The sequence below is a fragment of the Hermetia illucens genome, chromosome 3 (genome assembly GCF_905115235.1).
Source record: "Hermetia illucens chromosome 3, iHerIll2.2.curated.20191125, whole genome shotgun sequence".
In the NCBI taxonomy this organism is placed as follows: Eukaryota; Metazoa; Arthropoda; class Insecta; order Diptera; family Stratiomyidae; genus Hermetia; species Hermetia illucens.
The window spans coordinates 83780584-83808246 of record NC_051851.1 but is presented as its reverse complement, the minus strand read 5'-3'; the positions used below and the strand labels follow the sequence as shown (position 1 = coordinate 83808246).

The 27663-nt window shown below is 42.3% G+C and overlaps 1 protein-coding gene across 1 annotated transcript; it reads left to right on the top strand.

The window, feature by feature from the left end:
- The first annotated feature begins 46 nt into the window (after window positions 1-46).
- LOC119650684 (splicing factor 1) lies at window positions 47-21255 on the top strand. Its single transcript, XM_038053645.1, has 7 exons — window positions 47-304; window positions 402-832; window positions 9596-9742; window positions 10707-10782; window positions 19303-19455; window positions 19516-19622; window positions 19713-21255. Exons 1-7 carry the CDS (start codon window positions 153-155, stop codon window positions 20984-20986), a joined length of 2340 nt encoding a protein of 779 aa, XP_037909573.1. The 5' UTR covers window positions 47-152; the 3' UTR covers window positions 20987-21255.
- The last annotated feature ends 6408 nt before the right edge of the window (window positions 21256-27663 follow it).

Below are 27663 nucleotides of genomic sequence, written 5' to 3'. Positions count from 1 at the left end.
ATTGAACGTACTTATTGATGCAGCGTGGCTTCGTTCGGTAGGAAATGCCTTCGCCATTTTGATTTCACATCGGCAGATTTTCACATCGCAGACTTTCCTGGCGACTGGCAAATTTAACTTTTCGCAGTTGTTTCTAATTGTTCGCGGTGAAAATGAGCTCCAAGCATAAAGATAAAGATCGCGAACGCGACAAAGATCGTGATAAAGAAAGATCACGGTCAAAAGAACGGGACCGGCAACATTCCCGGTCTAGAGAACGTGATAGAAATCGTGACAGGGACCGGGATAAAGACAGACGTAGAAGGTAAATTACGCAAATTATTTCATCAATCAAAAGGGGAAACATTCCGTTTTCTGTCCCGTAAGGCTCTGGTCTAATGGAACTCTTTTTTACTTTGTAGGAATAAGAGCCGAGAACGCAGGAGCCCAGACCGCGACCACGATAGACGCGGCGGCCGTTCACGTTCGCGGGAATGGGAACGCGATCGCAACTATCGGCGCAGAAGTAAGAGCCGCGGCCGCAGGTCTCCATCGAGGAGTCGTAGCAAGAGTTACGACGTGCGGAGGGATAGGGATCGGGACCGAGATCGTCGCCGCGATAGGGAGAGAGAACGCGAGCGGGAAAGGAATCGCGAGGTCTACATGAACATGGACCGCAGTGCCAGTCGCGAACGGGAGAAGGACTTCTTGCGTGAGAACAAGCTGGACATCACCCAGGCTATCATGGAGGTTGTGAATAGTAATGCGACGGTGCCGAAGAACTTTGCGGCTTTGCTGAACACGAACAGCAACGATTCGGTCAGCAATGGACCCTCGGAATACTCGGATTCAGGTAAGTGCCCGATTGATTTGTATATTGCATTCTGGACGTTACTGTTATCACCCCCACCACTGCTATCTGATGACTTGTGGTTCTCTAGACCTACAGAGTCGATCTTAGGTGCGTTCTTTTATTTCCAATATCGGTGACGCCGAGCGATGGGGGTCGAAATCGCGACCCTTGTGGAATGGTTATTTCATCTGCGCGAATGTTGTGACTCCGATGAAGGAGGTGGTGTACTAATAGACTCGAAGGCTTGAGAGTAGTCGAATATAATGTAACAATTAAGATAACGTCAGTATTTGCACCTAAGAGCCTATTTCCACACAATTTATGCTGATGCAGTTCCCTTTTGAATTCTGGTTATGGTGGACTGTTAGGATAGATAGTTTAGTTTCCCGGGGGGAGCCCCATCTACTAGCACTCAGGCCATTGTTAGGCCCATTGTACTATCCCCGTAAATCGCCTATTCAATGGATTCTCACCTACAGCGTTCGCAGACTAGCGAATCTGAGAACACTCTCCAGAGGCGAGAGTGTGCAGATTCTTCATTGAAGAAAACCATACCAAGGTGTCTTCGTCTGAGATCTGAGGACGCCTGACAGCTGTATAAAAAATACAGGGCCGTCTCCTGCTCCTCGAATTTGCTGCACATAACCGAATTCACCACCCCAATCTTTTCCATAAGGTAGTTTAAGGAGCAGTGTCCCGTTAAAAGCCCTACTAGGATTTTCATGTCCCACTTCCTAAGGGACAACAAAAATGCCGCTCTGGCGACCCCAGGTTATTTCACAAAGATTTTCGCCTGCCGGCAAGTGTTCAAATTTCTTCACTAGGCTGCATGAATCCTTGCCATTTCACTCTTCAGTGTAGACTTGACAGTGGATGGTCAGATTCCAAAAGCTGGTGCTGCTACACCATTGTGGATCCAGACCCTCGGCGAACCAGTCTGTCAGCCTCCTCATTACCAGCGATGATTGAGTGCCCCGGCACCCACATCAGGAATGTTTCGTTCAGTCGGCCAAGTTTCAGCAGCATCTGAGACCGTCGGAACAGGTTCGAATGGAGCGACCCTTGCGTTTTTGTCGCACACATTTTTCTGCTACCAATGAAATGTCATATATCTCCACCTGGAATATGGTCATCATTTTCCGAGGGGTGGGGCCAGTTCCATAATCAGATTTCCCGAGAACACCTCTGCGCCTGATCCGCTCTACATAACTAACCCTTCGCTGAAGAATGTAATCTGAAAAGACTCATGGCCATTTATCGAACATTCTTCTCTTTTGGTGATTACGACAGTGTATGTCTTTTCAAAGACGAATCTGGAAAACATATGATCGGCCGACATCACAGCTACCTGGTGTTTGCCAAGGAATTTCCAGATAGACGCATGACCGTATCCACTGGTATCGAGTCTATATGCGTCATTGACTGCATGCACACATCAAAATCGGTTTTATTATGGATGTATACATCCAGTGTATCCGTTTCCTATCGCATTCCTACAGCGGCAGAGCAATCTGCAGGATTTCTGATATTGTTCCACGTTAACTTGGAGTCAAAATGTACTCCTAAATACTTGACTGTTAGTACCAGCTGGATTTCTGCCCCTGATAAGGTGGGTAGCGTATAGCTGCCCCACCTGACGTTCTTAGTCAACATAACTAGTCCAGTCTTCCTAGCATTCACCGTGAGTCAATTGCGGAGGCACCAACTATGGATTTTCCGCAGAATTGCATTGAAGCGGTCACATACTGTGTCCACAAACTTGCCGGTGATTATTGGCCGAAGACTTTTTTGTCCTTCAGGAGGCACAGCAGGGTATCCGTTACCAAGAGCCATAACAGCGGAGAAAGGATCCCTCCCTGTGTGCAGGTCCTAAGACATGCTTTGATAGACTTCTGGCCGACTAATATGTGGATTTTTCTCCATTGCAGCATGTAAAGGATCCAACTGATTAATCGTGGTCTTGCAGCATCACAAGTGCTGCCTCCGTGGATTTGCCATTCTCGTAGGCATGCAGCCTATGGTGAAGTGGCGCCTTAGGAGTGTTCCTTATAAATAGTCTTTCAGTCCTTTCAGTAGAAAGGACGTTAGATGGATCCATCGGAATTCCTTTGCGTCTGTGTAGGTGACTTTCCCTGGTTCGGGAATAAATAACACCTTCACATCACGCCAGTTAATTGGAATATAAGCACGATATATATTCCGTATATGTAGACCCAGGGCATCCATTCCCTCTATTACTAGCGCAGGAATGATGTCATTCGGACCTGCAGACTTGTATCTATGGAACGAGTTAAATTCTCATTTTACTCGCTCCAGTGATACTATTTTGCATGCCCGATTCCAGTTTCTCGGTTGAGGGCGTATGCACAGTCAGCCCCGAGATTAGATTTTGGATGCTACCTGGGAAATGCACTTCAAGCAAATGGTTTGCCGTTTCTTCATCGCTTTCTGAGTACCTCCCATTCTGTAAACGTAAATAATCCAGCTTCTGGCTACGTTCTTCAACCAGAATCCGCTTCAGCTTTGAGGTTGCCTCAAGAGAGTTAGTCTGTTCCACGGATTGCGAAATGGAGTGGGTGGAGGTGGATCCATGTCCATTGACATCACATCCTTCTATTACCTGCCTTTACTTTTGGCCTAGTGAATATCTCTGATGCATGTTCCACTGGGAACTTCTCCTGGTCAGCATGTTGGAAGTTTAGGCCCCTGACTGTCCCCACCAACAACCCACGGTTCTTGTATGACATGTTAGGATCGATACTTTGTTTGGAGGGAGATTGGAAATTTATGGATGCTGAACATTATCTTGTTCATAATCTGATGTTGATAGAGGCGAATGCGGTCGGAAGGTTGCGCTAAGTAAATGTGTCCGAGTCTGCTAAGAAATACAGAATATTGTGAAATCTGGATATTTTAGGCACTTGTACGCTGTTGGGCAAATATCGTGGGTTATCTTCAACCAAGTTGCAGTGCGGACAGTTTGGGCTGTTGTTGATTTTCATGCGGTGGAGGAATTGGTTGTAACCATGGTTTGTTATTAGTCGATTCACTAATTTAGTGACTTTAACGTTCTCGTCAAAATTTTTGAACCACTCCTTGCTAGGTAGTTGAGAGAATATGTTGAAAAAGAAAATATCTTTATTCTCCGAGAGGCGTTGGTATTCACGTTCCCCGAGGCAGAACCTGCCTAAGATGGAGCGATGGCGTAGGTCAGGACGCCAAACAGCTTTTAGAGATATCGAATTGGTGGACTTCCGCGCAAAACCGGGATGTCTGCAGTTCCTTATTAAGGCCAGGAGCCTTGATAAGTTTTGAGGAGCAGTTACCTGAATCTGCGTTTAATAATCGCGTCTCGTCTTCTCTCTAAATTTCTAAACTTTCCCAAAGATCCTAGTTTGTCATTCGGTTTGTATGACGCAAGAACTCAAAATTGTCCGGTTGAATGGTATGACCTTCTTCGACTATGGGATGTATGGAGTTCCTTATTAAGACAGGCCTAGACCGGATACCGGTTGTTGCGCCGTTGATGAAGAACATGCTTACCAACATGGAAAATCCTGTGAGTTTGCTCTTCATTCTTTGGTTACAACGATAGAAGATGCAATTCTGAAGCGTTAGTACGTGATAGGGGTGTTCGTAGACATTGAAGGGGCGTTTGACTGTACGCCTTTTCAAAAACTTAGTGATGCCGCCAGAACGCATGGTGTTGATGCTTTAAGTGGATCCATGCTATGCTAACCCGGAGGTTGCTGTGTGCTGAAGTGGGTGTCGATTCCTACACCTAACAGCAGAAGCAATGAAAGGCTGACTCCAAGGAGGTGCGCTGTCGCCACTTCTGTGGAGTATGCACATCGACTCACTACTATGCAAACTGCAAAATTTGCCAATACACGTTCAAGATTATACTGATGACGTAGTTGTACTTGATGTTGATCGGGATCTTGGTAGTGCCTCAGGCATGGTCTTTCAGTTAATCCAAATAAAACCACAATGGGGTTATTCACAAGCTGGATGGACTTTGAGTGCCAGAGATGAAGGGTACAACCACTCAACTCTCCGAAGAAGTGAAATATCTGGGGGTCACTCTAGATAAAAAGCTTCTTTGGAACAAACATGTAGAGGTAAATTTGAAACGAGCTCTCACAGCTTATGGACTTAAGCCTCATTTGGTAATGAAGTTATCATTAGGCCGATATTCGCTTATGCATCCGGAGTGTGGTGGGTTAAGGTGAGACAAAAAAGTTTTCACCATAAATTAGCCCCACTGCAACGAACTGTGTATGTGTATAATCGGTGCTATGAGCACCACCAGGTAGCTGAGTGATTAGAGCACAAGGTTGAACTACGGAAGGTCGCGGTTCAAATCTCACTGGTGGCAGTGGGATTTGTATCGTGATTTGACGTCGGATACCAGTCGACTCAGCTGGGAATGAGTGCCAGAGTCAAATCAGGGTAATAATCTCGGACGAGCGCAATGCTGACCACATGATCCAATATGGATTGTTGCGCCAACTATTATTATGAGCACCACATCCGGCGCAGCTCTAAATGCATTTCTCAATTAGCAGCCCCTGGAGATATTTATTCAAAGCACTGCAATGACAGCAGCTCATAGACTAATTCGATTAGAGTATGGTAGAAAATATGAAGTTATCCTGAAACGTAGAGAGAACAGTTTCTGAACTTTTACTTGAAATCGTCGCCCTATAGAAAGCTAAATATGAACATGCAAAGTTTACAAACGAGTCCTTATTGCCGTTCGTAAACAAAAGCTGTCCTCATGACAAGAAGACAGGCTATTGTAGTTGTCTTCCTTTGTTTTTCGCGACTAGGACTAGGGACTTTCATTGTCTTGTCGGCCCGCTCGAAAATTTTATCTTAGGTTGAAAGGATAGAGGTAGACGGGTGAGGGGATTTTCGTTCTTCTTTGGGATGGGTGTGTTTTGAGCGCATTTCCAGCTTGAAGAGAAATGGGTGTTGGAGAAGCAATGAATATTCATGGATACGGAGCATTTTTGTTTAAGAGTAGGGCAAGAGAGTGAAGTAGAGGGTTTTCATGAAATGGTTAACAAGGACGTTTGCTTTACAGAAGGGGCTATGTTTTGTGCAAGGATGTCATTGTGGCTGGTAATCTCGTCAAATCGCAGAGAGCTCGATCTTCCTGTATTTGGGTTTAGTTCAATTTTAACTGAAAGTGATTTGCATATAGGATCAAAACTCTTTCAAGAATTGAGGTCTTGAAATGATGGATCTTGTTAAGGAAAGTTTACCACAGAGAATATATATTTCTAACCAGTCTCCCCCAAAGGGTTTTTTTTATAGTGCATGTTTTGCAAGATATCAACAGATAGAGAGATGAGGTTATGAAAGTTGGGGAAGCGTATCGACTCGAATACAACTGTATTCACTCGAATGTCAATTGCATTTTTAGAAACTTTTGATTCTGTGAGGGTTGGACCTGGTACAGCCTGGACGGAGAGAGACGGGATTATGAGGCGATATCCGGCAATCCTAAAATCGGGAACTGCAAGAGACAGTGGACGAATGGCTCGATCAGGAAGTTAAGAATGATGGCATCGCTGTCAGTTATGTCAGGTACGGTTTCAAGAAATGGAACGGTGTTTCTATTTGGAATTGCGTTGATGCTGTTAATTATCAAGAAATGGTGTTTAAGAGACCACGATTTGCCAGTTGAGTGGGGTTGATTTCTGCAAAAGAATTCGATGACGGACAAGTTGTTCGGATCAAAGAGTTGGTTGGGACAATAAAAGGACACGAAATATTCGAAGCCAGAGGTAGATTCAATTTAGGCGATGGTAACCTCTAAGGGTTTTGGTGGGGAGGAATAACTGTGTTGCGATGAACTTGTCGAAAGACCTGTATTGCGAAGCCTTAGGTAAGCTATGGAGGAGCTTGCTTGCGATGGTATCCATCTGTGCAGAAAAAGCTAACATTTAGAAAACTGGGTTTATATGGAGAGTGCGACCTGGTTTCACATAGCATTATTTTTGAATTGTGTCCGCTTAGGAACAATTTTATCTCGTATCTGCGAGTCATGTTAAACATCATGAATTGCCGAGACTGCAGTGAACTGACTGACGCCAGAAGCTCAGACTACGGCACCTTTGCTTCGCCTTTTATGTAACGAACTGTCTGACGAAAAGCGTTCTAGAAAGATGCCTTGGATGGGACCACGAATAAGAAGTGATATGAGGGTAGGGGGGGTATACATGAAGAACTTGGTCTTGTATATGTCCTGCATTTCCACGATTCAGGGTATGTCAAGTGGTTTCCAAATTTGTCAATATCACAATAACGCTATCAATAGAAATTGTTTCGTATAATGGATTTTATTTTGATCAATGCAGATATGAGAAGTGCAATGATGCGTAACACTGCGAACTTTGATTTTATTAATAAAAGATTATGTTTTTATGTTCATTGGTAGATCGAATTATTTTCATTCGGTCCATCAACAATATGATTAACGTAACCCCCATATCAGGCACAGCGCGTTAACCACACCTAGGCGCCTTGTTGGCGGTTTTTGAAAATGTGCTTCAGTTTTTTCCACGAATTTCGGAGAACTTCACACTTCTGCTGCACTGTTCTACGCCACGTAATTCTAGTTCAACCCAGTCGTCTGATATTCTGGGATAATATGTTCCATTGCAGGGCATAATCGGCAATCATCCACTGATATTTTGGCTTACTTTAGACGTCCACGGTTATTTAGAACGCAGGTCAATCAAGTTCGCCATTACTTAACTGTATTAGGTTGACCTTCAAAGCGACCAGATGACCAGAGTAAATAAAATAGTATTTATTGACTAGAACAGGAAGAAGAAGTCTACTCTAATATACTGTGTCTTCGTTTGTCAGAGGCTCTCTTACGCTGGGAACAACCGACTGCATCATTTTCCAAATCTAGAGCATTTACTTGTATCTTGTCTATGGCTCGGTGGAAGGGAGGAACCAATACCATCAGCGTAGTGGACGGAGGAAAGATGACAGTTCATTGTACCCTTACGAGTCTCCCAGCTAAAGCAGCAACGTCACCGAAACGAAAAGAAAAATTATGGGTGACAAGATGCAACCCTGACGGACTCGGCTTTGAACTCCGAATTTCTCTGAGGGTTTACCTCAATGCAACGCCGTCATATGTCGCTTTAATATTAGCTATTAGTTTCTCTGAGATGCCCCTGCTACAGAGTATTCCAAATACACTCCATGGCCAGCCTTTGAAATCGATGGAGAACAGGAGCGAAAATCAACCTACTCTATGATTCAATCTTTCGTGGCGTTCCTTCATATATTGCAGCATGATGAGTATCTTGTCGGCGGCAGCAAGCACACAGATGCCCATTCAGTTGTCGCACTCAAAATGGACGCTATTCTTAAGGATGGGAGATAAACATTAAGACTTTTCTACTATTGGAAAATATCTCAAACTTCCTGCGTTTATAAATGAATGCAAATAACAACCCTCAAGAGATTGCAAGAGCTACATGGAAACATCGCGCAGGGAAAGCGTCTAAGCTGTATCCGGATGTATATTGTTATGGTGGCTTGCCATATCATCAGATGCGGAATTGCACCAGATATTCTATAGATTAAAATAGTGCTTCTTTCACCTCTTCAGCTGCTCATGATCGTGGATGAGAATCGTATCCTTAACCTCCCTGAAGGGACCATCACCTGCAGACTTTTTATAATTCGTTATACGATGACGAAATCGATGTTTGCAACGCAATAGTGGAAATCCTTCTATTATCGCGCGCATTACACTGAATTTTTCATATTTTTCCATGGTGGCGACCGCTTGAGCGAGTCGTATTCACCGTCGCTCGTAGCCAACAGAACTGTCAGCTCCTTATGTTCATTGATCCGCCTTCACATTTCCAGATTCAGTCAGGTCTTATAACGTCCATTTAGGACGTTGATGAAAACTTTATCCCTACCAGAGGAAAAAGCTCTTTCGACCAGGAATCCTCTTTGGTGAGAAGAGTACTTTCCAGAGTTCCATCCTCTAATTTCGCTTAGGTCCAAATATCCCTGATACGTTGAGAGTATGCTTAAATTGCAACTCACAGGACGTGAGTTCGTAAAGGATGGTATATAATAGGAAAAAGAAAATGCAACATACGATCTACTCTCCCTCTAGTCGCTCAGCGGAAGAAGATAGAGTAAAAGCATTGTGCTCTAGTCCTAAAGCAGTCTTAGTGTTGAATAATCGACGATTACAACGATCGCTGATTTTAGATTTCCGGACCGAATCCAGTCCTTTCTCACAGTGGCGGAGACATTTCTGCTTAGGACTTGACCATTTATTGTAACCTGCCCAACCTGAAGGTCAAATTTTCTACATGCAGAAATTATTTTAAAAACATATAAGTTGTTTTTTGTTCTCCTGAAAGCTAGCGTTTTCACGTCCAATAGTTTACATCAATCGAAAAGTTAACATACTGTGATTTACACATTACAACTATAAAAGAATTATTTAGAAATCGATAGATATCTTTTACTGAGGAAGGGATGATGCAACTCCCATATCCAAATTCGCCACCTTCGTATCTCCGATAAATTTCTGTTTGCGAAGGAATAGGAAATAATTTGGAGATATCTTAAAGTGATCTGCTTCGACTGTTTCTTTTTTCGCCCCTAATCAATTTGTTGGAATACCCTTCTCGCATAAATTTTTTTTTTTTCTTTGTGGTAGTCGTTAAAAATATTTATCTTCAATTTCCATAAATACATTTGCAGGAGCTGGTGGCGAGGGCAGTGCAGCTGAGAGGAGGCGGAAGAAGAAGTCAAGATGGGGAGGTAGCGAGAACGACAAAACGTTTATACCCGGGATGCCGACGATCCTGCCGTCGACGCTGGACCCCACACAGCAGGAGGCATATTTAGGTAGCGTATATAATTCCTTTGTGCCATTCCGATTTGATCTTAGACTTGATATACATTTTTATTGAATTATCATTTTTAAATATTCACAATAATGACAAACACAACAGGTTCTACATATAGCGTGCATTTAATCTAATAATTATAATTTTCTAATCCAATTTCTTTCTCTAATCAAATTGAAATATTTATACAATATTTAATCCCCATAGGCAAATGACATTACAGTCACAGAAACAGTAAATGACCAAATTCAAATGAACAAATTTCTTCCAGATTTCCTAACGAAACCAAAGCCTTTAATGATAACATGTTCAGTTTGTAATGGAAATTTTGATTTCAAGTTTCATACAAATCTAATCAAGATTTAAATATTGAAAATTTGCAGCATTTGATACAAGTCGCTTCTAATCAATAATTTTTGTCTCCTAGTTAGAACCGAAAATGCAAAACTGTTCAGGGAAAGTAATCACATTTGTGGTTTTTCCAAAAATAGGATGCAAGCTCAAAAATATATAAAAGCTAGAGAGCGAATGACCGAAAAAGTGTAAAGCGTAAAAACAGGGCCTTTTTCATAAAAATAATGAGAAAACAATTATTTTTCATTTCATTCACATTTTCATAACGAATTTATTCTTCCCCCAAATTACAAAAAAGCCCATGAAGTAAGTAAATAGTGTAAAGAACGTGACCATGTTCAAAGTGTTGGATGTATTGAAAGGACCGTGCACAATTCGCGATAAACCCCATTCGGTTCGTTCAACTTTTTGAGGCTTTTATTGAAATGATGTTTGGAATTGACAAAACAAAAAGAGAAAAAAAAGAAATGTATCATTTCATTCAGTTTTTAGTTTGATCGAAATTATATTACTCCCACCTTACCTTTTCATAATTTTGTATTACGACAAAAGTGATGGACAATGTCTAATATCGGGGCTTGCCTCGATTTAACCTAATCTTCTTACAGTTCAGCTACAAATCGAAGAAATCAGCAGAAAATTAAGAACAGGCGAACTTGGAATACCACAAAATCCTGAAGAAAGGTTTGAATAATTGCAAGTCTTCTTTAAATTCTCAGTGTTTTGTAACGTTGCGGTATGTGGTGATGTGATGATGATGACGGTGCATTGAAAATCAACTTTAAGACAAGGATTGCAACGCATCAAGTTGGTCTTTTGCTGAAGAAGAGAAACAACTAACCACGAGACGACGTAGAATGGTTGTACCTGGTTCTGTAGGACTCTTCACCTTCAGCAAACGGACGAGTGAACAACAATGCTTCCAGTCTGCGCATTTCGGATCGTTAAACAGGTTTAGACAATTCGGTTCAAGGTTTTATGAACTGAATTGTCGTTTGACATTATCTTTCAGTAAATTATATTTTCCTTTGTTTAGATTCAAAAGAAATTCAATTATTCAGTGTTACGACTTTAGGGAATTTTAGAATTATTCAAATTATTTCTTACTTCGACTTAATTGAATTCATCGAAAACCAGTTTTGAAGAGGGGTAAGGGGCAAGGTGGCGTTATATCCACTTCGACAGCCTTTAGTGTTTCCTGTCCATTTCCTAGTGGAGGCATCCACACAGTGTCTGATAAGGCGGTGCTTCAGTTTGATTCCTAGGGACTGGAATTCGAGGAGCAGACACTATCCCCCTCAACCACCGCGCCGCCAGAGCTTTTGCTTTCCATATTTTTCATTCTCTCTTGTTCTTTTCTTTCGATTTCTTGTTGCTTCATTGCTTAATCAACTAGAGGGATCGGTAAGATAAAAGTATTGCAATAGAGCAATCCATCTTCTTTTCCCCGCAAATTATTCGGGCTGTGTATGTGATCTTCTCATGCACAGTTGACGTTAACCTTAAATGAAGAAAACGTACCTGCTGTGAGATCGACATCTTTAGAAAGTACAGTAACTCGGTTTCATAGGTTAATTTTTGTGAAACGCAAATAGATTGGATGAAGTGTGGCGGAGTCGCATTTTTCCATAATTATAAAGATATAAACATTGAGGCATTATTGATGCTACATTGCAAGCAGGATTCCTATTATTATCTCGTGGAAAAAGATCCAAAAATATTCAACCTCTTCTATCAAAATCGACTAAATGAAATAAACCCGGACAACCAGAAGAGATAATCACGTCTACGACAATTAGGATCTTATTTGAAGGGATCGGAACCTTGAAGGCTATATACGACCGCATTTTGCATTCAGGGTATCCCGTTTACGATGGTAGAAATTTTAATAGTGAGGAAAATTGCTCCATGGAATAGCTACTCTATCTTTTACCGTTCTAGAAATAACTTTGCTAAAAAAGCAAGAATTGAAGCCAAGTCTTTACATGTTTTTTTTTTTCTTTCCAAAACTGCACGTTTACCATCGAATGCCACCATAGCCCAAAATTTCCCGACTTATTGAGAACATTTTTCTACAGTTCGCAAACCAGGATAATTGCGAATCATCGGGCAGTTTTCCAGGTATTGTACAAAACTGATACTGGCTGAAATATAGGGGAATGAGGGCTCAAAATGTGTGTTACGGAAAGTGTAGCAGGTTTCGTTCTCAGAACCTATCCCATCGAAACATTTAAAAAAATCACAAAGATGCATCCATACAAAATTTAGTCTTCAATATGCATCCAACTTCGATATCTGCTTAAATAAAGTTAATAATTGTATATTGCCATATTTTAGAAATTTACCCGAATAAATAAAAATAACTCCAGATCATATCAAAAAATTCGCTAACTATATTCTAAATTAAAATAATTTATTCCTGCGTCGTTCCTGTTACAAATCTTTAAGATTTGCAAGGAGATATGATGCAAGTGATATGAGAAAGTCCTATTCTTCCTGAAGTCCCAATACGCTAATATACTGTGATGTTTTGACGTTTCTACAGATCTTCATCACCTAATTCATTACTTCATTAGTCAAGTCATTTTATCAGTCTCAACAGACAACTTTATAAACAAGTGCTTTCACATTCCACGAAAACGAACCAAATAAGTATACTGATTGCGGAGGATTTGAACGCTCATTTATAGAGGCTGCTACTAACTCTAGTAAAGGTCAAATAATCAAAACTGTAATTGCCGCCTCTGTCGTTGCGGCAGTTAGTAACGGCCAAATAACTTTCGATGTCTGTAGTACGCCATATCCATCGTCGTCGAGGAACTACAGTCTATTTCAGGCCTTGACCTTCGATCTTAGTATGTTCTTCCTCCAGCCATCTCGATCATCGTGTCCTCCAATTTTGAAATCCGGGTTTATGTTCCATATCCGTAACATCTTATTATAGTTTTGTATTCTCGGAGCTTTGCTTTCCTGTTTATGCAGCTGGCTTAATCGGTAGGACCTATTAGAAGGGCCCATTTGCGAGCAATATTCGTCATTTTATTTTATCAAGTTCATTTCAATTTCTCGCCAGTCATACACCTAAGTACATAAAGTTGTCTACATTTTTTAGGATGTACTCGTCAATCGTTACATTTTATCTTATTTAATTTCATTTGGGTGCGACTTTTCTCGTTTGCATTATGTTTGCCTTGTTTTCATTAATTCGAACAACTTCGTTAGCTTTTTTTATCGAGGTTTATAAAAATATATTTTGCTGATAAGAAAGATCGCTTTATGATGTTCATATCGTTCGCAATTGCGATAATTTGGCAGGGCTTATAGGGCAGCGTGCCTTTTGTCTCCGCAGGCTACTTTCGTATAATTTGTTCCAGTGCCCGATTGAATAGTAGAGGTGCCAGCCCATCTCCTTGTTTTAAACCGACGTTTGTTTCAAATGCATTTGTCAGGCAATTATTCACTCTGATCAGCGCTGTTCTGTGGGACATTGTCATTCTGGTAGTGCTTACCAGTTTTGCTGGAATTCCCAAGTCAAGCATTACTTTGTAGAGTACATTTCGGTCAATACTGTCATACGAGTATGCCTGCTTGAAGTTTACGAATATTTGATGTTAAATTCTTAGCCTTTTTGACCATAAATAACTGATCAATGGTCGATCTTGCAATCCGAAAAGCTCCTTGGTATCGGCGTACAGTCTAATTCTTCTCTAGAATTTCTGTGAAGATTTTATAGGACGTACAAAGTAGTGAGATGCCTGCAATTGTCACATGTCAATTTGTTACCCTTTTTGTGGATAGAGCATATCACGCCTTTTTTACCACTCTTGCGGGATCCATCATCAAAATGTTTTCTTTTGCATTAATATTTTATTAGACTTTCATAATTTTCTCCCTTCATCCTCTTGTTGTTGTTTGCAATATGCCAAGGTATTTGTAGACGTCGTCCGAATCCATACCCTCAATTCGGATGTTATTTTGGCTGTATCCTTCGTGTTCGGCGTGTTTTCCCTCAACAATTGTTTTTATGCGACATTTCTCCAAACTCAACTGCATGCCGATATCCCTGCTGAACTGGATGTGGAACTAATTTGGGATCGACAATCATCTGATTAAAATGATTTGCCAATACCCGTTGAATGCTCTTGGACCGCTTCAGCCAGAAGTTGTGAATCTTATCAACTCCTGGCGCTTTCCAATGACCTGTCTTTTCAAGGGCTGCTTCCACGTCAGCGTCAGTAATGTCAGACATGGTCACTTCGGGGAGGGTCTCGCATAAACGCATAAGGTGTTGGAGCCGCGCTGCTTCTAAATTGCAAAGGCTGGGTTCACTCCATAAGTCTCCGGCCTGATCCAGATCGAGGTTACTTTCCCGACTTAAGTAGGTAAGATTTTTATAAAATCCCCGTTGGTTCTGGAAGAACAAGGTGCTGTCTGTCCTTCGCTGAAAGCTTTTTTGATGCCTACGGATGCGATTGGAGCATACCGCAAGTTTCTGTTTCAACACCTCGAGGATTTCTTTGATTGGCACATTGGAGAGAGGGTAGTTTCCAATGCTGTTTGCAACGCATCCGTGCACTCTTGGTGATGATTCGTTCTATATGTTGTATATATGCCTCATTTTCCTTGTCAAGCACTTCCTGGCATTCATCGTCAAACCAATCATTGTTAATACGTTCCAGGATTATTTTAGCTATTGTCTTTGTGACGGTAGGGATTACGCAGATTGTGATCTGCGACATCTTCCGCTTCCTTTGGATTTCGCTTGGTATCGGAGTTCGAGCGCGTCATGCCCGCTATCGCTTACAGCAGTCAATAGAGCCTTCAACCCCTTCCATTCATTCGGTACAATCTTTTATGGTCATTCAGCTGATTAGTCATTCTAAGACACAAAATGATCTGTGTTTACACTTTCCCTGAACTAAATGTCATGAAACTTTGACAGTTTATGAAGGAAGGTTTATATTACGTAAACTAACTAGCAAACAATTGATGGTGTGATTAGTTTCATCTCTTTACAGCGGTTGCATTTACTTTTGGGACAGATTGTGTATAATTGACTTTCCTTAGCCCTTGTCCCGTTTGGATGCGCTGTTGGATGGTCTAGATTCAGCACTTCCCTCGGTGTAAATTTGATTCGGGCAGAGTTTATAAACCACTGTTCAACATGTCCAGTCATCGCTATTCGGTCGCCCTTTGAGCCATTTTCCTTCGGTTTGGAAGTTCAGGTCAATCTTGGCAACACTAGTTAGTTGTGTTCAGCGCAAATGATATGACCATATCATCGGCGGCTTTCTCGCAGCTTATCGACAATGTATGCAGTGCTATATTGGTCACAAATGTTTTCGTTTCGAAAGGACGTCAGTAGTGAAATGCACTGGTACGGGAAGTAATTTCATAAGGTGAAAGCACTAGTCCGAGGTATATAACCATCCTTCTGCCACTAGTTCCGATAACCTTGGCGCATGCAGTTGGACCCAGGTCTTCATGTATTTGCATACAGGTCGCATTTTAAGAGGCACATTGAGATGCATTTACGCCGCTAATAATACGAAACAGTGTGCGACTAGCGGCGTTGGCATACATTAAATGATCTATTCGGGTAGAAATAAAATAAAATGTTGAGCCCAATTTTTTTCCATTGATTTTTTGATGGACGCAAAACTGTTTTACCTGAAACTCCTTACTAAGGCAGGGCTAGACCAGACACCGTTGATGATGATGATTGTTATTGCAAATTGAAGTTACTTATGAGTTCTTTCCTGGATCCTGGTTTGAGTGAAGCACATCTCCCCTTGGAGTGTCGCGCATCGTCTTGTTGAGCATTTCGATGTAAAATGAATAACCATTTGAGCGAACAATGGAGACCCGATCTGCTTGCATAGTAGTAAAACAAAATTACTTTAGGTTTCATTTTTTATGCGTAGCCAAAAGTGTCTAGTCCAGGGATGGTTTGTTCTTACAAAACTCTTTAAGATTTTGTGTAAAATAAAACCTTTTTAAAATCGGTTTACTGTCTTGTCTGTCTGTCCGTCACATAGCAGCGATTGGCACCAAATTTGGTGGAAAGGTGGGAACTGTGAACGCTCATGCATACAGTGAGTTACATCCTGTTACGTCGAATTTAAGGGGAGTGTAAATTTATTTTTCACCAAATATAGTCATGTGGGGTATCAAACGAAAGGTCTAATACTTTCCGAAGCTGGCCTTAGTTTTGACATTTGTTGGAAATGCGGAGAGTTCGGGGGGTCGAAATTGATCATTTATTTAAAAGGATCATTCTCAGAAACTGCCCAACCGACAATTCTGAAAAACAACAAGAGGCTGCCACTATATGGTGCGTAGGCTCCGAAATACCTTCCATTCCGATATCCCTTCAAATAAAGTTAATAATAGTATATTACTATAATTTTCAGTAATCGGCTTCGGAATCCCCCTTAAGTTCACCACTTAGCATCTTGAATTGTGCAGCAATGTAGGCTATAATAGAGAGCTTGATCCGAGCAAGTTTGGTGGAAATAGCACTAGTACTAACAAAGTTATAATAGGTCATATTTGTCACTTTGGAAATTCAAGATTTTTAACGTCAATATCACCCGCAAGTGGATATTCTCACATAATATATGCATATATTACGTGTTACGTACTAATGGGACAAATTAACACTCAAATGTTTTTATAAAAGAAATACACAAAACCTTTCATATCTGAAGGGTCCAGCTTCCAATTTCTCGACTTGTTTTTTATTAGGAAAGTAGCAGGGGAAGGATGCGATAAAATGTACGTAGAAACTATATCGAATTATATAAACAAGTCGGGAAACCGGAAGTTGGACGATTCAGGCATGAAGGGTTTTGTGTATTTCTTTTATAAAAACATTTGAGTGGACATTTTCCCCATTAGAATCTAGCACGTAATGTAAGCATATACTATGTGAGAATATCCACTTCAACATGACATTCAAAGTCTTGAATTTGCACATAAGCGACAAATTTTTATTTATTATAACTTTCTTAGTAACAGTGCCATTTCCCCCAATGAAACCTAAACAAAACCAACGTTAAATTTTCTGTGGGATATTAGGGACGTTAAGTTCACATCTATTTGATGTTGGACCGGACCAAATGAAGAGGATCTTAGGATGAGTTCGTGGACCAAAAAAATAAAAATTGCTCTCAATCTGATTTGACCCGACATCAAGTATTAGGTTGTTGCAAATGAAATGTCGGATATTTGAGTAAAATTTCAAAAAACTATAACTTTTATGAAAATTAATTTTATTAGTCAAAATAAGAACCAGCAGCTTCAATGCACTTCTCCCAACGAGATACAAGGGCATTTATTCCAGTTTCGTAAAAGTCTGGGTTTCTAGAGCTAAGAAATTCTTCAAAGGCACTTTTGACAGCTACTTCATTGCTGAATTGTTTCCCCGCCAAAAAGTGATCCAAATGCTTAAAAAAGTGGTAGTCGGTTGGCGAGAGGTCGGGTGAATATGGTGGATGAGGAAGAGGCTCATATCGTAATTCATTTAATTTTTGGACCGTCATTCTGGAAACATGAGGTCGGGCGTTATCATGGAGCAGTATCACTCCATCTCTGTTGACCAATCTAGGCCGCTGAACACGTAATTTCTCGTGCATTTCATCAAGTTGGGCATAATATTTCTCTGCATTAATTGTTTCACCACGCTCCAAAAACGAATAATGAATAATTCCAGATGCAGACCACCAAACAGTTACCATTACCTTCTTCGGGTGAAGGCTCGGTTTTGGCATGTGTTGTGGAGGCTGATCGGCATCTAGCCATTGCGCTGATCTGCGACGGTTGTCGTACAATATCCACTTTTCATCGCATGTCACTATTCTGCGCAAAAAGGGATTGTTCCTGTTGCGGTTGAGTAGAGAACTGGATATTTCCATTCGCAGCGCCATGTTTTGCTCGTTGAGTTCATGCGGAACCCACTTATCAAGCTTCTTCACCTTTCCAAGCTGTTGTAAGTGCCGAGATACTGTCGAATAGTGTACGCCTATTTTCTCTGCAATGTCACGAATCGATGATCGGGGATCAGATTCCACTATCAAACGCAACTCGTCGTTGTCGATCGATGGTCCTGGGTGTCCACGAGGTTTACTTTGGAGGGTCATGTCGCCTGATCGGAATTTTTCGAATCACCGCTGTGTCGTTCGTTCGTTTGCTGCGTCAGCTCCAAATGCTCAGCAAATGTTTCTGGTTGCCTCCGCTGCGTTGTGACCAAGTTTAAATTCATATAGAAAAAGTAGACGTTTTTGACTCCCTTCCATGCTTTTTTCTTTGAGTTTTACTTGGAACTTTAATGACGATTGAAACTGAAATGACTCCTTGATCGAACGAACGACTATTTATACTCAATTATCCCATACCACCAGAGTCACCTTGCGGGAGTTTTAAACATTAAAATCATAACTAACTTCACTTCATTAAAAAATCCGACATTTCATTTGCAACAACCTAATAGATGTGGACTTAGGTTCCCTCATCTGCTCCTTCTGGGAGTTTCAAACTCAATCTATCAATATCAATTCAAATCGCAAAAGGTCTAACTGCACCCATGCGCCAGCACGATTGGGCAATCGCGAAAGCCCTTGTAGATTTTTGCAGAATCATAGAGAAGTGTCAATGGTTGTAACTCTTTTACTGATGCTCGTAACTATCTCATCTAGCAGGAAAGTAGGAAAAGTCCGAAGTCGTAACATTCAATAATTGAAATACAAAATATAAAAATGTATTTAAAAAAAATGATGAAAATCATTAAAAGTAAGATTTCTAAAAACCATACATTTACCAAAAAATGTATCGATAGTAAAATTATCCACATAATCATAACGATATTAAATTTCAGGATAAATTAGATAAAACCATTTTAAAAATCTGTTAGCAACAGCTGAACAACAATACTTAACCAACTTTTTAGGACCAAAGTCAAAGATTTTCTTTTCAATGTATTTGCTTTACGTAATACTGAAAAGAATCTTTTTTAACTGCGCAAATAAATAAAAACAATCTACATTTTAGGGAAAATACATAGAAAAATTTCATAGTCATGTTCCTATCATAGAATACGTCTACGTAGATTTCATATATAAATCTCGTTACGAAGCATTCTATGCTTAGGGTAGACATGACCTTCGCGAATACCATGCCATACGATTGTTCTTTCTTCTTTCGCAGATCTCCATCACCAGAGCCGATTTACAGTTCTGATGGCAAACGGTTGAATACCCGTGAATTCCGGACAAGGAAGCGCCTTGAAGAGCAACGCCATCAATTGGTCATGCGGATGCAATGCATGAATCCCGATTTCAAACCGCCGGCGGATTATAAGTAAGCAACCTTGAAAATAAGGTTAGTCGTAAGTGCTTAATGACCTCATTTTTATTACAGACCGCCTGTTATTCGTGTCAGCGATAAAGTTCTCATTCCACAAGAAGAACATCCAGATATAAACTTTGTGGGTCTTTTGATTGGGCCTCGCGGTAACACTTTGAAAGGTAAGGATAACCAAAGTCAAGAATGTATTTTTCAGTAGTGTTCCCCTATAAATTCAGCGTTTTACACCTTATATTTATTCCCTATTCCAGCCATGGAGAAAGAAACGGGTGCTAAAATCATAATTCGTGGAAAAGGATCCGTTAAAGAAGGCAAAGTTGGTCGTAAGGACGGTCAACCACTACCAGGCGAGGATGAACCGCTTCATGCATTTATAACCGCCGGCAATCCAGAATGTGTAAAGAAAGCAGTTGACAAAATCAAGGAAGTCATTCGACAGGGAATCGAAGTGCCCGAAGGACACAATGACTTGCGTAGAATGCAGCTCCGTGAGTTGGCACAGTTGAACGGTACATTACGAGAAACTGATTGTCCACGTTGCACTAATTGTGGATCAACCGAACATAAGAGTTGGTTATGTCCTGATAAGCCAAATGTCACTAATAGCATTGTTTGCTCATCATGCGGTGGTGCCGGTCACATTGCAAAGGATTGTCGCAGCAAACGTCCCGGACAAGGGGGTCCACCATCAGCAGATTCTCAAGCTAAGATTGATGAGGAATACATGAGTTTGATGGCTGAGCTAGGAGAAGGCCCTCCGCCTTCAAAACAATCAATCGATCCACTTGTTCAAGCTCATTTGAATCGCGGCTATAGTCTTTTTGATCAACGCCCGGCTGCTCCACGAGCTATTACGGCCGCTCCACCACCAGTGCAACCAGCACCACCGCCTACTCAGGTGCCGCCACCGTTGCCACCATGGAACACTAATGGTACAGTAGCACCAATCCCCCCAATGTTGCCACCACCACCTGGTGGCCAACCGCCGCCGCCTGGAGGTCCGCCACCACCGATGATGCCATGGATGCCGCCGGTGCAACCACCAATTCCAGGCGGAGATAATGCAAATCCACCCATTCCAGGATCCTTACCACCGCCGCCTCCTGGCGTGGCTCCCCCCGGTACTGGACCACCACCTACATCGTTAGGGCCTCCACCAGGACCCCCTGGTATGCCACCTGGCCCACCTGGTATTCCACCGGGCCCACCTGGCATGCCACCAGGTCCCCCGGGGCTGCCGCCTGGCCCTCCTGGATTACCACCAACACCACCAGGATTACCTCCAGGTCCACCCGGAATGCCACCACCACCAGGAACAACGAGCGCCCCGCTGCCACCTTGGGGTGGACCGCCAGGAGTGATCCCTCCTCCACCATTTGGTTGGGGACAAAATAATCAATCGGCATTTGCTCCGCCACCACCCGGATCAGTGCCGCCTCCACCACCAGGAGCACCGCCACCAGCTCTCCCTCCAGGCACACTACCAAATCTGATTCAACCCCCTCCTCCTCCACCGCCTAGCTAAATGTAGGATAGTTCAGTTGGATTTTATAGAATTTCGTCAATTTGAATGATTGTAAAGTATTACATTGATTAGAAATGTATTTAGGGATATTTTACAGATTGCACATAATTATTACGGTACTATGCATAGTAACCACTTATCAACAATTATCGCTTCAGTTTCAGAATTATTATCACTTTAAACTCTCGATTGTAATTAGATAAAGAATGTTTTAATATTCTCACTGACGACGAATATGATTTCAATAAAAATATGTCATAAAAGAAAAACTTTGTTTTGTCAATTAAATTCGACTATGATTGGCCCGGCCGCGGTATTACTGTCTAAATTTACCCGGAAGCGACTGAAGGAAACTTCAGTCATTAAGGAAGAGGCTGGATCCTGCCTGTCAGAAACTTGCCTTTCACTTTTGCCAGGCAGAGCGGAAGGAAGGGAAGCTGGTAGCGTGGATGCGACTGGTTTAACGGCGTTATATGAAAATGTAGCCAAACGGCCCAGACACTCTGAACCTAGAAAGGCTCCCAGCGGGCAGCAGAGGAAAGCACTGTGCTGGCGGTCAGCCCAAGTGTTCTATTGTGAATACCTAGTTGTGCTGAACAGAGCGGGTTGAGTGTTAGATATCTGACCCTCGGAGGAAGGCAGCCGACATCATCCAAATGCTGGGTGAACAGAACCCGGTCATTGACTTTGGACATTGAACTTCGTCAATGCCAGGAAGGACAAATTTACAAACGTTGAGGTTTTCAGCTTTGTGTTCGAAATACACCAAAAGAGTCTGACGGTGCTCAGAGACAGGAAACTGTAGAGCATCATCATCAACTCATAGAAAGTATGTCAAATTGTAGTATCTTCATTGCGCGCGGAGGATAATGTATCCAGAAAAGGAATAGTCGTATAGGAGCGAAGGGACTACAGAGTAAACTGTTAGAAACTTCTACTACAGAGACGTGAACGGAACTGGCTTGATGCACGGTTATAGGATCAGATCTACGCAAACCGGAGCAAGTGTCAAGAGAAAGAAGAATGTTCTGCGTGAAGAGATATGACCGTTTATGGATGCGGCAATTCTCAAATCAAACCTGAGAGGATCAAGACTAGCGGTACATTTTGAGGGAAAACTGGTTACGTACCAGCCGTGGCGTACGCTTCTGTTTTCTATTGCATATGTTTGTGTGTGTATGGGGAGAGACAAAGCCTCTGAGCACTCAGACCCTAGTGATCCATTGTACTCGATTCCCCCGTCTAACGAAATATCCCGGATTCGTTCATGTATCCCAGGATTTCCACTGGTGAATGTGTTGTTACCCGCTGTAATTAAAGCACATCATTACCAAAAATCTGATGTCTGATGCTTCCATATGCGGGACATTCACACCGAAAATGTTCCGTGGTTCCCACTTTCTCATTACAAGATGGACCACGTATCATCCTTGAAAATAACGCCCAGGTAGTGAATTATGGCCAGCGAGAATGCCCATAATACTCTGCAAGTCTTCCTGCAGGATAAATTTTGCAATATGTTTGTTTGGTTCTGACAGGAAAATTTGCTGTGTTTACCAGCATTAAGGCTCTGCCACTTATCATTATGGGAAGCTTGTTCCCAGGAGCCAATGCTATTGACACCCCAATTGCTGGTTCCGGTCCAGGTATAGGAGAAATTAAGCCCTCTTGCTAAAACATTCGAGATTTTATTTCCCTCTACACCACAATGGCCGGATACCTCGAGTGCCCAGAATCTACAAACAGAGTTCAATTGATTTCTACATTCCAGGACAATTTTTGAAGTGATCCATGGAGTGCGCAGCGTTGAAAATGCAGCTTGACTATCGCTACAGATTGCGATGCGGTTCCCGTCAATTGCTTGTCAATCACCCAGGTTTGCATCCCGTGCACTTCACACTGAACAAAATCTTTGCATATTATACCAAGGGGAAAATCCTGCTCCAGAATCCTGCTCTGTGCTTGAATCATCGATGTAAAAAAGTCAGTATATCCTGACACACATTTTTCTGGTTCGTCTCAGTTTTCTTTTCGTTTAAAGATAACTTCCTGTCTTCTACCAAACAGATGTATAGGGATCCGAGAATCAGAAGGCATTGCGAAAACTGGATTCAGTCCTCCCAATAACTCTTCCAATACGCTGTGCCTCCCATGTCCATGATTTTTTCATAGGTCTAATCAAATTAGTCTATGATCTGCTCCATTGCAGGGCTCTGAATACACAAATCTAAGGGTTGCAAATTGAGTAATTGATTTAGAGCGAATGTCGTGCTCATGGCACCGGTAATACTCAGACTCGTAGTTCTTTTGCAGTGTGGCAGAGATGCAGATGAATGTCGCCCCGCGTGGTCTCGCTGAAGTATGTATTGCCTCCAAAATCATATAAAGATATTTTAAGATTTAGTGCAGTTTGTCACCGCGTCGCGTAGCGTAGATGCGGTCGTACCTTAATCCACCATACTGCAGATGCATAAGCGAACGTCGGCCTAATGATAGCATTATATTATATCCACATTACCACCTGAGGCCTGAAGGTACGATCCCATCTATTCTACGTGACACGACGCGACCACAAACTGCACCGACTATCAAAATATCTTGATATGATTTTGTAGGCAGCAGTACACACTTGGCGGCATTGCGCGACGCGACGCGGCCGACTTGCCTGGCAGAGAATATTTTGCTATGTCCCGTGTCATTTCTATTTAAGGAACTCAGTTGACTGCTCCGATTTTCCAGTTTTGGTTTGCATCCATATGTTAAAATGTTAAAATATGTATTATAGTTGTTTGTAGTTGTCTGCCGCACTAGTGCAATAGAGGTACACCGTTTAGCAGCAGTTGTGCTAAATGTAGTGTCGCGACGCGTAGCATGTATGGGTCGTACTTTAAGTCCCTATGTCGAGGCAAAGGGCCGTCTACCCAGGAATTCACCTAATAAAAGTTTCATTACCACAATGCTCTTTGGCGGCATCACAAAGCTTTTGGAAGTGGACATAGTCAAACGCCCCTTCAATGTCCATAAACACCCCCATCGGATACCCCATTTCCAGAGTTGCGTCTTCTATCTTTGAACAGACTCACACGACTTTCCACGCTGGTAAGCAAGTTGGTTTTCATTTAGTGAGTGTGAACTCAGCACTTTCTCACGAATGTGATGCTCAACCAGTCTCTTCAGACGTAGACAGGTGGTGACATTAACCTGATTTGTCTGAAGTTCTTTGAATTTGAATAGCCATCTTTCCCAAATATTAGTATGAAGACTACCTTATTCTTCTGCCAAGACATAGGCATGTAACCCAGAGCACAGAAACTGTCATCTGTTTTCCCAGATGGTGTACTTTCACTGGAGTCGGTACTGGCTCAGCTCTGGAGTTCGCGAAAGTTCCAATCGGTTTTCTAAGAGAATCCAACTTGGCTTACTCATCCCTTTTAAGGGCTCTACATTGCCCTGAAGTCTCTTTTTTGCTTCCCAGCTCCCTTTAGTAAGTTCTAAAAGAGTTTCGCTTCGATCACTTTTACAAGCACGATTTAGAAACCATCTGCAGCCGTTTTACCTTTCGTGTTTCGAGCAATAGGAGAAACCTGTTCAAAGCGCTCTAAAAGTGTATGATTCCGGGTTTCGTCAAAGGAGTCCTTAGTCGCATAGGGAACTGGACTTTGCTGCCAAGAAATTCATTGAACTTTTTCCAATGCGTTTTCCTAGGATTCCGTGTAAATCCTAAGCAACGATGATCTCAGAGTGAGATTTTGTCTAGCACTCGCCAGTCTCTAATCAACTCTAACAACTTCGGTCGGTCGGTCGGTTACTTCACTTCTTCTTGGTCCCAGGAAAGTGGGGTACCCCCCTACTACTCCAGTAGACCAGCTGGAGAAAAAAAAACAATCAAACATATAGCTCCTCCGCTCTAGCATTGTATTTGCAATATCTTCGAAAAAATCCTCAAACTTATTAAGAAGTTGGTCGTAAGGAAAATCAACCAGCACAATATGCAAGTCCATACAACACTATTTTCGCAGCATAAGGAAGCCACCACGGGGGATAAGTATCCCGTATTGCTACCTATTCAGCAAGATCAGGAATCAGATAAAAAACTTTCAACTGGAAATTGTAGGTTCAAGTCCTTGCGGAATTTACTGGGATGCGTCAAGGATCCTTTAGCAGCGGAGAAAAAAGCGGTATCTGCTGAATAAGGTGCAAATAAAATATATAGGACAAATTCCTGATAATGACTAGATTCAACGAAGATATCAAGGAAGCGGTAAATAGTGTCCGGAAACAAGTCTTGTATAAGATCATCGGTTGCAACGCGAAGAAGGTCATACCATTCAACCGGACAATTTTGAGTTCTTGCGTCATACAAACCGAATGACAAACTAGGATCTTTGGGAAAGTTTAGAAATTTAGAGAGAAGACGAGACGCGATTATTAAACGCAGATTCAGGTAACTGCTCCTCGAAACTTATCAAGGCTCCTGACCTTAATAAGGAACTGCAGACATCCCGGTTTTGCGCGGAAGTCCACCAATTCGATATCTCTAAAAGCTGTCTGGCGTTCTGACCTATGCCATCGCTCCATCTTAGGCAGGGTCTGCCTCGTCTTCTTTTTCTACTATAGATATTGCCCTTATAGACTGACGGGGCTGGATCATCCTCATCTATACCGAAGTAACGCCGTAACCTATTGAGCCGGATTTTATCCACAAGTTGACGCTCATGGTATCGCTCATAGATTTCGTCGTTATGTAGGCTACGGAATCGTCCATCCTCATGTAGGGGGCCAAAAATTCTTCGAAGGATTCTTCTATCGAGCGCGGCCAGGAGTTCTCAATTTTTCTTGCTAAGAACCCAAGTTTCCGAGGAATACGTGAGGACTGGCAAGATTCATTGTCTTGAACAGTAAGAGCTTTGACCCTATGGTGAGACATTTCGAGCGGAACATTTTTTGTAAGCTGAAATAGGCTCTGTTGGCTGACAACAACCGTGCGCAGATTTCATCATTGTAGCTGTTATCGGTTATGACTTTCGATCCTAGATATGAGAAATTATTAACGGTCTCAAAGTTGTAGTCTCCTATTTTTGTTTTCCCGTTTGACCAGTGCGGTTTGATGTTGTTGGTTGGTTTTTGGTGCTGATGTTGCCACCATATACTCTGTCTTGCTGTTATTGATTTGTAGCCCAAGATCTCGCGCCACCTGCTCGATCTGGATGAAGGCAGTTTGTACGTCTCGGGTGGTTCCTCCCATAATGCCGATATCGTCAGCATAGGCCAGTAGTTGGGTGGACTTAAAGAGGATCGTTCCAACAATTTTTCCATCGCCTGCCGCAGAGAGAAAATCTAATCTGTTTCTGATTTGCCTGGAGTGAAGCCTCTTTGGTATGCGCCAATAGTGCTCTGGGCATATGAGGCTATCCGGCCTAGCAAGATAGAGGAGCATATGTTATAGCTGGCACTCAGGAACGTAATACCTGTATAATTGCTGCACTGTGTGATATCTCCCTTTTTATGTATGAGACAGATAATGCCTCTTTACCAGTCGCTGTCCCACACCGTGAGCATAAGTTGATGAACCACTTGGTGTAATTGGTCGTGTCCATATTTAACCAATTTGGCTGTAATTCCATCGGCTCCTGGCGACTTATGATTTTTAAGCCGATGAAATGCTTCTATACTTGGTGGTGGCAGTTTATGTCCATCGTCTTCAGTTGGCGGGACCTCCAACTCGCCGACGTTCTGGTTAAGTAGTTCATCAAAGTGCTGAACCCATCGCTCCAATATGCCCATTCTGTGGGAAATTAGATTTCCCTCTTTGTTTCGGCAGGATGAACAACGAGTAACATATCTTAACAGAACGGCTGCTCCGGGGCCGGCCACCCTTGGGAACATCTCGCGAGTGGCCAAACGCCGCAGTGTTTGTCCAGTTGGTGTCGGATGGTCAAAAAATCTGCGACGAGTTCACACTGCGCCAATACAACGACGAATTGTTGCGCAAAAAATGGGAAAAATAATTCCGCGTATTTGCGGAGTAAACCAATTTATGGCTTGTATTCTGCGTTTGTTTACTTCACACATGTCCTGCTGACTTGTTGGTAAAACTTCCACACTTGGTGCGATTGCTCCCTGTACTTTTCGAGTTCACAGACCTGTTGGTTCTCCCAGGCTTCCTTTTTTTGTCTGTGAAGTCGCTTCTTCGATCGCCAAAGTTCGTGATAAGTCTCCGCGCGTGCCCGCGTTCTCCAGGAATGCAGTATTACTCGGTATGCGACATTCTTCCGTTCCGTTGCTAGCTTACATTCATCGTCAAACCAGCCGTTCCGACTCTTTTTGTGGCTGGGGCCAAGTATGTTTGTGGCCGCATTTATGATAAGGTTCTTCAGATGATTGTGAAGATCATTTGTTGATGCTTCATCTCCAGAATCTCTGTTGATTGCGGTTATTGCGGCATACATTTCCCTCTTATAGGTGTTGCGGAGGGCTGTGTTGATGACTTCAGTGTTAGCTTTCACCTGATTGTCAGAGGGGATTCTGGGTGGTGTTGTTTTTCGAGCTCGGAGTACCATGCCAACGAGATTGTGATCCGAGTCTATATTGGCCCCCCTATATATTCTGACATTCATCAAGGTTGAGAGGTGGCGGCGTTCGATCAACACGTGGTCAATTTGGTTGATAGTGGTCCC